Source organism: Lithobates pipiens, unplaced genomic scaffold (assembly GCF_037356315.1).
Source record: "Lithobates pipiens isolate NorthernLeopardFrog02 unplaced genomic scaffold, aLitPip1_a1.2 Scaffold_16, whole genome shotgun sequence".
NCBI lineage: Eukaryota > Metazoa > Chordata > Amphibia > Anura > Ranidae > Lithobates > Lithobates pipiens.
Genome location: NW_027507748.1, coordinates 440867751 through 440880298, shown reverse-complemented (window position 1 = coordinate 440880298; position 12548 = coordinate 440867751). Strand labels below are relative to the sequence as shown.

Here is a 12548-nt window from a genome sequence, read left to right as displayed (position 1 = left end):
CATGTTAAAGGTGGAAACAATTCTGAAATGATTTATCTTTGTAATATATATATATATATATATATATATATATATATATATATATATATATATATATATATATATATATATATATATATATATATAATATAATATAAAAAAAAAAAAATTAATTTACATCACAGAAACCTGACATTTTAACAGGGATGTGTATTGAGGACAACATCTTGAAGTTCTAGCTTTTTATTTTTTTCCATGCAGAGAATTCTCTCTGCTCTTCTGAATCCCTCAAAAGAAAGGAAGAGGAAAAACTGGGCAGTCTGCCAAGAATCTAAACATTCTTTATCAGTTGAACTTAAGTATAAACATTGTAACAATTTGTCAATGGAGTAGACCAGGGGTGCCCAACCAGTGGCCCGCAGAGCCCTCTGATGTGGCCTGCAACCTCCTTCTGTAGGATGGCGGATTGACAAGCCCAGTCGGAGCTGTGGAGCAGAGCTGTATAAGCTGATGCTTCCTGTATAGCGCCGTCTTTTGCCACCGGCGGAGTGATACCAAATGCACTCTGCTGGGGACAGCAACAGCAGGCGATACCTGAATGGAAGACTGTTATTAAAGGTCAGTTTATTACTAAAATTGCAGTGTATACATGGGCATATCTGCACAGTGGTTACTGGGCTGCTTTCAAACTGATCCACAGGTGTAGTGCCCCTTCAGGTTACCTGCACTGAGGCATAGACTTCTGTTATTACCTGCGGCTTTGATGTGCTTTCAGAAAGTGCACCACACCTGCAGTATATAATAGAAGTCTATGGCAAAGTGTATCTAACCCGCAGGAAAGACACAGGTTCACTACGCTGCATTAGTGTGAAAGGCCCCTTTCACACAATCAGTCCGATCCAATCAGACCCTCCATTCACCTCTATGAAACGGCAGATGTAAACAGATTTGTGTCCCTTTACACCCGCCTACCTCCAATCTGATTCGCAAAAAAAAAAGAAAGGAAGGGATCAGAGGACCTGTAGAGTGGGCTGTGTCCGTGTCCGCTCTGCACAGACCTGTCATCCGCCTGCTCTGCTCATTGTGGCCCACAACCAGTTACCAAGTTGCATAAGTGGCCCTCGCTCTTCAAAAGGTTGGGCGCCCCTGGAGTAGACTTTGTGTGTAAGTGAGGAAAGTTTAAACACTAAACCTTTTTCTGACATTTTGTTGGTTTCAAGTTGAAATTTTTGCTAGAAAATTACTAAGAACCCCCAAACATTTTATATATTTTTTTAGTAGACACCCTAGAAAATAAAATGGGGGTTGTTGCAATATTTTATGTCACACTATTTGCTCAGCGGTCTTTCAAATGCAATTTTTTTTTTTTTTTTTTATTGACTTAAATGAATAAAAAAAAAAAATAACCAGTAAAGTTAGCCCATTTTTTTTTTTTTTTTAATTATTTTAAGCAAAAAAATCGTGATTCTCATTTTGGCCCAAATTGTGCAGCTCTAATAGCACGTGGAAGTATTCCCAGAACACAGAATTGATGCTTTCTGGGAGTACATCCACACACTATACGTGGGTGTACGCACACAGCCAGTCATGTCTATGGGCAACTGTATGCAGTATCTGGGCTTCCCAGGAGGCAGAAAAAACCTATAAATCTATTTTGTGTGCCCCAAATGTGCACATCTACATAAGGCCCCTAAAGTGGCTGTAAACCTCCATTCAAATAACTAAACTCTCTAGCACCATTTAATAGCTTATACTATATTAACCAAAACCGCATTGCTTTTACTTTAAAAAAATTCTTCTCTAGCTTTTTTGCAATACCCGTAAAGTTGCCAGTTCATGGGCATGGCTTAGGACCAGAGACTTGTGACATTATTTCTCTGCCTCGCAAGTTCCCCTCCAGCTATACCCTCCCTCCTAAAAACAAAAAAAACAAATGTGCGTAGCCTCATTAGTGTGCACAGCTACCAGGAGGTGCCTGCATCACTATGGACTAGGCAACAGAGTAGCAGGGACACCCCCTTTTACAGAGTATTACTGGGAATCTCGTGCAATCGTCTCCTGCAAGAGATGGGGAATGCCGTCCCTATTTATTTCCTTGTGTTTGCTTTAGTCTGTTTAGAAGAGCAGGGAGGATCATTGGAGAATGGGAGTGCTTTGAGATGCCAAACTAAGGCCGGTCATAGATGGTTGGTATCTTGGCCATTTCAGCAGGAAACAGCCGAGATTCGAACAATGTTAGGACATGCTAAATATACACAAGTTGATCTGCAGTTGCCAAGGTGCTGCATATGTGATCAGTTATGGTGTAAGCCTTTTGATGGTTTGACAGTTCAGTTGAGCACAAGCAACTGTGACAGTTATCTTTAAGGCATGCCTTGAATGTAACTGTTTTGGGAAACTGTTAAATCTGTGGCACTTTAGTGGGACTAAGGTCTCCATACTTACCTGTCCAACGGTCCTGCGCTGGCACCAGCATTTTCATCTTAGTTCTGGTCTTTGCGCCTCTTCATTTGCTGGCAGGGTATGACGTCACTCCTACGTGTGCGCAGGAGCCCGTCATCCTGGGAGACCAGCCTGGCACTGTATGCTAAGCTAAGCTGTTCAGCTCAGTTTACAATGCCAGAGGAGATCGCAAACAGGAATGTAGGGGAAGTGCATTTCTCTTCTGCCACAAAAGCCTGCCTGCCCGCAAGCTTTTATAGCAGGACTTCAGTTCTGCTTTAACAATTAGGTTCATGTTAATTCAAGTCTTATGGTCTGAAAAAGAACAGTTACAAACATATACACATTTAATAAAAAAACAAAATGGGACATGGTTCTGAATCTTATGTGCCATCTTCTGTATTATATTTTAGTTTGCTTTCTCATCATGAAATATTTAATTATTTTCCATAACTATTGTATACAGTTTGTAATTAATTTGTTTTGGTCATTGTAGAACTAGTCACTTAGATATCCGGGAGTTGATTTCTCTCTATCCTCTCCTGCTGCCATCATCGTCTGGATTTATCCGCGCACATCCTCCTCTGCACGAATATGCAGATCTTAACCAGCTTACCCGAGGAGACCAGGAGAAGGTTTCAAAGTGCAAACGTTTCCTCATGTCTTATTTAAGTGAAATCCGCAGCACCGAGGTGGCTAATGGCTATCAGCAGGATGTGGACACGGCCTTACTGAAACTTTATGCAGAGGCAGATCACGAGAGCCTGCTTGATCTGCTGGTGTCAGACAATGCTTGTGAAGTGGGAGATAGTGCAGCATGGCTGGAAAAGCACAAAAAGTGAGTTCAAGATTTAAGTAGATGTGTAATCATGTGACCTCCAACTTGAAAATTTTAATACCGCCTTTTCACCCTAAATTTCTTAAAACTAATGTCTACAGCTGTCAATTTTCTTGGGTTATTTCAAGTACTTAGGGACATCTTTCATTGATTTCTCTTTAGAGCTTTTAACTCTTGGAAGCCTTGTGCACACATTTTAGAGTACCAGTAAACCAGAATATATATTACATAATGGGCTAATAAGGGCCAATTCTAATATGCAGAAATATGTAAACATTTCCATTTTTATACAAAAATGCGGTACGTTCAGAATTTGAATTTGCTGTTTATTTATAAAATGTTGTTGTCAATTTATGGTTTAAAGAAGAAATACCAGGAAGCTGGCAGAATAAAAGAATGGGAGCTGGAGCTTCTTTCTTCTTCTTTGCTCACTTAGTTTTAAAGGTGAAAGCTTTAGGGCTTTACTGCCTGGGAGAGTCACTGGCCTGGAAACGAGCCTGCCAGGAAGTTGGCAGTTTCACCTTTACGGACTGATTACTTGGTCTAGGTCATTGTTTCTTTAGGTTGTGAAACTGGGATGGCGGATGATGCACCTCAAGCTTGCATCTTTAAATCGGAGTTCCCCGTGGGCATCTTTATTTCAGCCCTGGCAGGTTTCAATTCAAAATAGCAGTATGTGTTACTATTATGTGGATTTACTACACAAATCATATCTTCCACTCCACAACTAAAGTTTTTTTTTTTTTTTTTTTTTTTTTAATATTGTAATTTTTTGTAATCTTTAGAAATGTATACAGTTTTTGTGAATATAATTACAAATAGAACTACACAGATTTGTTTACTGTTAGACATTTAAAGGAGGATTGTAGGTGCTTCTAATTAGTTGAACTGTAAACCCTACTCTAACTGCTTATGTCTAGAAGATAGCCATGTCCTGTTCTGAGTTACAGCAATCCTCCGTGCTGCCTCTTTCCATGCAGCAAGCTTTTATAGACTTATTAACTGAGACTGGAGATAATTGGAAGATGGCTCTGTACAAGTCCATAAATGCTTCCTGTACAGGCATGAGCTGGATTGAGGCCAGAGAGTATGAAAACAATGCTGTGTCTAGGAACACAATGTTTCTCTTTTTTTAAGGTAAGTAATCAACTTAGGTAGGATTGGTATAGTTAAAGCAGAAGTTTAGTCAACATTTTTTTTTTTTTTTTTTCCCCATATAGCTGCAATCACGTAATGTACCTGTAATGACATACAGGTATGTCCAATGTTGAGCAGGCAGCTGTTTCATGTAGAAATCTTATATGAAGGGAGCCTGGTCTTCCTGGTGCAGAATTCCTAGCATGGCAGGGATTACAAGCTTTGCAGCTCAGCTTGAAGACCCATTCAAGACAGTCTGACGGAGACCCATCCCTTGCTGCCTTCTCATCCATTGAGAAAAGCCTGTGCATACTGTACAATAAATGTAACACGATAACTGAATGGAGAAAGTAAAATAGACAGGATTCTTTCCTCATTAAAAGATTGTGTTATAGTCATTTTAAACAATGCATAGACAGGGGTTCTAGTTGGATTATTTTGAATGCAGTTCAGCCTGAACAATCAAAGCTTTTAACCCCCACCATTCCAGAAGTTCAGTGGCAGAAAGAGAACCAAGCACCTTGCAGAACAGATTTCTCTAGCATGTGGGACATACAGTGCCTTGAAAAAGTATTCACACCCCTTGACATTTTCAACATTTTTGTCGTGTTACAATCCAAATATTTTTGGGATTTTATGTTATAGAACATTGATAGGCAATTAGCGGACCTCCAGCTGTTGCTAAACTACAAGTCCCATCATGCCTTTGCCTCTGGGTGTCATGCTTGTGGGTGTCAGAGTCTTGCTATGCCTCGTGGGAATTGTAGTTCTGCAACAGCTGGAGGTCCACTAATTGCATATCCCTGTTATAGACCAACACAAAGTGCCACATAATTGTGAAGTGGAAGGAAAATGATAAATGGTTTTCCAATTTTTTTACAAATATGTAAAAAGTGTGGCGTGCTTTTGTGTTCAGCCCCCCTGACTCAATACTTTGTAGAACCACCTTTCCCTGCAATTACAGCTGCAAGTCTTTTTGGTGATGTCTCAACCAGCTTTGCACATCTAGAGAGTGACAATTTGGCCAATTATTCTGTGCAAAATAGCTCAAGCTCTGTCAGATTGTATTAGAGGTTCTGTAAACAGCAATTTTCGCTTTTTGCCACAGATTCTCAATTTGGATTTAGGGGGTGTGAATACTTTTTCAAGGCACTGTACTTTTTTACAGTTAACCAATGCAGCTATAAGGGAAAAATTCCATCTTTGACTAAACTTCAGTTGTTAGTTTAGCAAAGCTACAGAAGGTGGGTTAGGCACCTTTTAATATATGTGCGACTTGTCCTGCGACTTGGGACTACAAAGTCGCATGACAAGTCATACCCCATGAGTCACAATAAGTACATTCATATCTTTGCGACTTCAAAGTAGTCCCTGCACTACTTTGGTCCAAGTTTGATAGATCCATAGACCTCAAGATTACACAGGCATTGCTTCAAATCACGACAAAATTGAGAGACTTTCAGGTCGCACAAGTGTGAAAGGGGCCTTACTGTAAAGTACACTTTTCCCTTTTAATACTATACAAGGAGCATTATTAAAATGATTGCTTACATCTTGAAGTGTAAAATATGTTTATTACATGCTGCATTTCTTTTAGGTATTTTGCACTTGGCCTACTGTATCACTATAACAAGCAAGACGCTGCTGCTCTTCAGGTATATTACATTTTGTTTTAGACTTCTAGCTTTCATTTTGTCTTACTACAAAAGCTTGAAGGCTTCATTGACTGTTTTGTGTGTGTTTGTAGTTGACTAAAGTTGACTGAAATTGTAAGAACGGAAGTAGATAACTCAATGTATGGCTTTGTATATTTCATTATGGACATTAATGGATGGTCATAGGTGCAGACAAACTTTCTGACAGGTCTTTTTGTTAAGAACCTATTCAAATAGATCTGGTCCGTTAAAGGGTAAGTTCACCTTTTTAACAAAAAAATTATATATTTTTTTTTTTTGCAGGTAAAAAAATGTAAATTGTATTTTTTGCTTCTGGAGCCTCTAAAGCATTGCACCAGCAATTAGCAGATTGCTGGTGTCATGCAGGTCTTCTGCAGACCTGTCGGTGTATCTGTGTTCCTGTACTTCATATGGGCAAGCAGATACGCTCTGACAGGAAGACTAAATGAACTACTACAGTGCCGTGGTAGTTCATTGAAAGCTACAAGCTGACAGTAGCAACGCAAAAGCTGCCAGAACTTGTAGTTTACCATTCACAGAGGACTGTGAATGAGTGACTCAGCCGGGCAGAGCCCCTTCTCAGCTGCGTTTTTTTTTTTTTTTTTTTTAAATTGTGACAGCTAGCGGGGGAGAAGATCCCCACTAGCATTCAGAGTGGGGGGGTGGGCGGGGTCCAGGGGAGTGGGGGTCAGTCTGTTTCCAAAATGTTACACCCAGATCTTGACATGACTCCACAAGCACCACATATAGAGCTGTGCATTGGCATGCATTTTAGTAACAAGCTTTTCCACAGCACAATGTTCTGAATGGGCTCTTGGTGTACTGATTATCTGACCTGCTTAACGTGATTTTAAAGGCAGACGTTTTTTTTTTTTTTAAATCTTAATGCATTCTAAGCTTAAAACGTTCTGAGTGCAGCAGCCCCCCCCCCCCCCCCAATACTTACCTGAGCTCCCTCTCTATCCAGCGATGTCCTTGTGCCTCGGCTGTCCAGCACTCTGCCTCCTGATTGGCCGAGACACAGCTGCGGTGCCATTGGCTCCCGCTGCTGTCAATCAGACTCTGAATGGATACACAGCTGCAGCTCGGTTGCCCCCACACCAAGCTGCTTGCTGTGGGGGCACTCGACAGGAGGGAGGGGCCAGGAGCTCCAGCCAGGGACCCAAGAAGAGGAGGCTCTGGGCTGCTCTGTGCAAAACCATTGTACTGTATAATATGTTTGTTATTTTAATAGAAACAAAAAACAAGACTTTACAATCACTATATATCTAGAGAAAGTGAGGGTTTCATTAAGTAGATCCAACACTATCAATGCATATTTCATTCAGATTGGCTGACTGGGAATGTCTGTGGAGGGTTACTAGTGCCCATGACCTTTGGCACCATCAGCGGATTCAGTTGAGGCTATCTGGGTTCAGGCCAATGATCATTACATTTTATGTACTTTCAACAAGCTTTTGATGGAAAAGATAATCAAAGTAACTTATCACTGCAGTTCTGGACAATACTGTGAATCAATGTAATCTGTTGGCAGTGGGTTAAGAAAAAAGTGCACAGAAATATAACCATGCTTTATCATATTATACTTAGTTTTAGCTAATCCTTATTTTATGTAATCGATGGAGATTAAGCTCTTACTACATTTACTATATCCAATAGGCATATGTAACTCAGTCAAACTAATGTTCATACATATTTTCTTTTATACATTTTGAAGCATTGTATATCCACTAAGGCGTTAATTTTTATTTTATTTTTTTAACTACAGATCTGGGTTAGAATAGTGAACGGTGACCTGGAAGACAACACTCGGACAGACCTGTTTGAGTATGTGGTAGATTTTCTGACCTTCTCCAAAGACCAGCAGTTGGTGTGGCAGTATGTGGATTGGGTTTTGCAGAAAAGTGAGCAGGTTTGTGGTTCTTGGCTTAGGCTTAGATTACGTCAGCCTTTGTGACAATGTTCATGCTGGTTTATTATTCCTGGACATACAGTGTCAGAAGGTTTATGATCTATACATACTTTGAGTATCTGGATTACATGATAAACAATGGGAATGGAAGAAAGAAGAAGTTATTTTGATGCTACAGTATTATCGAATTTGTATGATTCTGCTCCAAATGGTATTTTCCTTAGTAAATCATAAAGATAGTGTCAGAAATGCTTAAAATTCTCTATCTCTCTGAGAAATATTGTTGCAGGAAGTATAACAGTATAATTGGATATATATTAACCACTACAGGACCTGATTATGTCTCATGTTCAGATTGGTCAAATTAGTAAAGTAAACAGAACATAGTCAGAACTTTGCTTTAATATACACAGTGGCGGAATTATCAGGGTCGCAACAGTCGCAGTTGCGACTGGGCCCTGGAATTCCATCACTGTGGGGGGGGCCCGGCGTGGTTGCTATCCACGGGGCTGTGAGTGGAGAGCGTGTCTGTCATTTAACAGCAGCGCAGAGCCAGAGACACCGGGACTGACATTTAATTTTCCCTCGTTCTCTCTCCCAGGGAACACTGACACAGCTGATCTGCTCCCCCTTCGGCCCCCCCTCCCCTCCTCTCCTCTCCTGTGTTCTCCGCGGGCATTCAGGTGCGAAGCTAACAAGCTCACATTTCCCGCGTTGAACAGAGGAGAGGAGGGGAGGGGGGGCCGAAGGGGGAGCAGATCAGCTGTGTCAGTGTTCCCTGGGAGAGAGAACGAGGGAAAATTAAACGTCAGTCCCGGTGTCTCTGGCTCTGTGCTGCTGTTAAATGACAGACACGCTCTCCACTCACAGCCGTGCTGACCCCTCTCCAGTGTGTGCAGAGACTCAGGAAGATCCCGCCGTCCATCAACATCCATAGAGCTGCTGATCGTTGCCTCCCCCTAGGTGCGGGGGGGGGGGGGGGTTACAGAGATCTGCTGGGGCCAAGGTGCACATCGGAGTCCAGCAAGGTACAGAGAAACCTCTTTAAGGGGGGGGTGACTGTCTAGGGACCCTAAAGTAAGGGGGCTCTCTGGGGACCCTGATGTAAGGGGGGGTATCTGGGGATCCTAAAGCAAGGGGGCCCTCTGTGAACCCTGATGTTCAGTACCACCGCCACCCCTCCTCCAGTACCACCACCACCACCGTGCCACCCACCTTCAGTACCACCACCCCTCTCCAGTACCACCACCGTGCCCCCCACCTTCAGTACCACCACCACCCACCTCCAGGACCACTGCCACCCCCCCCTCCAGTACCACCGCCACCCCCTCTCCAGTACCACCACCGCCACCCCTCTCCAGGACCACCATGCCTCTCCAGTACCATCGCCACCCACCTCCGGTACCACCGCCACCCCTCTCCAGGACCGCCACCCACCTTCAGTACCCCCACCGCCACCCCCTCTCCAGTACCACCACCATGCCACCCACCTCCAGTACCACCGCCACCCCTCTCCAGGACCACCATGCCTCTCCAGTACCATCGCCACCCTCCTCCAGTACCACCGCCACCCCTCTCCAGGACCGCCACCCCCTTTCAGTACCACCACCGCCACCCACCTCCAGTACCACCGCCACCCCTCTCCAGGACCACCATCCCCCTTCAGTACCACCGCCACCCCTCTCCAGGACCACTATCCCCCTCCAGTACCACCACCGCCACCCACCTCCAGGACCACCACCCCTCTCCAGGACCACCATCCCCCTCCAGTACCACCGCCACCCCCCTCCAGTACCACCACTGCACTGGTGACACAGGTTTCACTCGGGACACAGGCTGCACAGAAATGTTTTACTTTGTTCTACAGTGGAAAAAAATATAGTATCAAAATCATGCTTTTCGGGGGGGGCTTCCTGATTTCTTGCATCGGGGCCCTGAGGTTTCTAGTTACGCCTCTGAATATACATACATACATACATACATACATACATACATTTTTAAGGAACGGTTTTAGAAAGTACTAAAAACCAACAACTTACACTGTTGCATACTTGCTTAGCTTTAAGGGATTAACCTATAAACCCTGAAAATTTGATTTGTTTGTACTGAGAATATCCACTACATTGTTAGGCTGATGACAGTACAGGTGTACAGAAAGCAAAGTAGAGGCATCACTGTTTGCATTATGGTAGCTGATATTTTTCTGGTTCATATCTACTCGGCAGTTCTATACTGAATCAGAAGTGACTGTACACAGGTCCTAGCTTTTTTGCGCACACACACGCACTCGCACTCGCACACTCTACATTACCAAATGTATTGGAATGTCTGCCTTTACACGCACATGAACTTTAATTGCATCTCAGTCTTGGTCCGTTGGGCTCAATATTGAGTTGCCACCCACTACAGCTATAACGTCTTCAACTTTTCTGGGAAGGCTGTCCACAAAGTTTAGGAGTGTGTCTATGGGAATGTTTGATCATTCTTCCTGAAACGCATTTGTGAGGTTAGGCACTGATGTTGTAGAGAAGGCCTGGCTCAAAATCTGCGCTCTAATTCATCCCAAAGCTGTTCTATCGTGTTGATGTCAGGACTCTGTGCAGGCCAGTCAAGTTCCTTCACCCCAAACTCGCTTAGCTATGTCTTTATGGACCTTGCTTTGTGAAATGGTCAAAATCATTTGGTGGAGGGGGGATTGTGGTGTAGGGTTGTTTTTCAGGGGTTGGGCTTGGCCCCTTGGTTCCAATGAAGGGAATTTTAAAAAGCATCAGTATACCAAGACATTTTGGACAATTTCATGCTCCCAACTTTGTGGGAACAGTTTGGGAATGGCCCTTCTTGTTCCAACATGACTGCGGACCAGTGTACAAAGCAAGGTCCATAAAGACATGGTTGAGCGAGTTTTTTTTGGAGTGGGGGAACGTGACTGGCCTGCACAGTTCTGACCTCAACCCGACAGAAAAAACCTTTGGGATGAAATTGAGCAGAGGCTGTGAGCCAGGCCTTCTCTCCAACATTAGTATGTGCTTCTGGAAGAATTGTCGAACATTCCCATAGACACACTCTTAAACCTTGTAGACAACAACCTTCCCAGAAGAGTTGAAGTTGTCCATAATGGGGATGGTAGTGACACAGCTCTAAATGATCCACAATGGCTCAAAAGTGATATGGTCCAGTAATAATTAGACAGAATAAAGGTGGATAAAGCACCTGGACCAGATGGCATCCACCCACGCATCCTAAAAGAATTGAGCTCTGTCATTTCAAAGCCATTGTTTCTAATAGTTAGGGACTCGTTAATGACTGGAATGGTACCACTGGATTGGCCCAGGGCCAATGTGGTGCCCATATTTTAAAAATGGATCGAAGTCCTTACCAAGTAACTATAGACCTGTTAGTTTAATTTCTATAGATGGGAAGATACTGGAGAGTTTATTAACCACTTCAGCTCCGGACCAATAAACACCTTAAGGACCAGAGGTCTTTTTGCAATTTCGCACTGCGCTGCTTTAACTGGTAATTGCGCGGTCATGCAATATTGCACCCAAACGAAATTTGCGTCCTTTTCTTCCCACAAATAGAGCTTTCTTTTGATGGTATTTGATTGCCTCTGCGATTTTTTTTTTTTTTTTTTGCGATATAAATGGAAAAAGAGCGAAAATTTTTTGTTATAAGAAAAATCGAATAAACTAAATTTTAGTCATACATTGAGGGCAAAATTTATTCAGCCACATGTCTTTAGTAAAAAAAATGTCAATAAGCGTATATTTTTTGGTTTGCGCAAAAGTTATAGCGTCTACAAACTAGAGTACATTTTCTGGAATTTACACAGCTTTTAATTTATGACTGCCGATCTCATTTCTTGAGGTGCTAAAATGGCAGGGCAGTACAAATCCCCCCCAAATGACCCCATTTTGGAAAGTAGACACCCCAAGGAAATTGCTGATGGGTATGTTGAGCCCATTGAATATTTATTTTTTTTGTCCTAAGGGATTGAATAATGACAAAAAGTTGTCACTAAATGATATATTGCTCACACATGCCATGGTTATATGTGGAATTGCACCCCAAAATATATTCCGCTACTTCTCCCGAGTATGGCGATACCACGTGTGTGGGACTTTTTGGGAGTCTAGTCGCGCACGGCACCCCGAAAACCAATCACCACCTTCAGGATTTCTAAGGGTGCAAATTTTTGATTTAACTCCTCACTACCTATCACAGTTTCGAAGGCCATAAAATGCCAAAATAGCACAAAACCCCCCAAAATGACCCCATTTTGGAAAGTAGACACCCCCAAGCTATTTACTGAGAGGCATGTTGAGTCCATGGAATATTTTATATTTTGCCACAAGTTGCGGGAATATTACAAACTTTTTTTTTTTGCACCAAGTTGTCACTAAATGATATATTGCTCACACATGCTATGGGCATATGTGAAATGACACCCCAAAATACATTCTGCTGCTTCTCCCGAGTACGGGGATACCACATGTGTGGGACTTTTTGGGAGTCTAGTCGCGCACGGCACCCCGAAAACCAATCACCACCTTCAGGATTTCTA

The 12548-nt window shown here is 42.7% G+C and overlaps 1 protein-coding gene across 1 annotated transcript in view; it reads left to right on the top strand.

The window, feature by feature from the left end:
- TGFBRAP1 (transforming growth factor beta receptor associated protein 1) overlaps window positions 1-12548 on the top strand; it is a 78562-nt gene that overhangs the window by 29888 nt on the left and 36126 nt on the right. The window contains exons 6-8 of the mRNA XM_077482679.1: window positions 2918-3259; window positions 5994-6051; window positions 7841-7984. Coding sequence (XP_077338805.1) covers window positions 2918-3259; window positions 5994-6051; window positions 7841-7984 — 544 coding nt within the window. The remainder of the gene's footprint in view (window positions 1-2917; window positions 3260-5993; window positions 6052-7840; window positions 7985-12548) is intronic.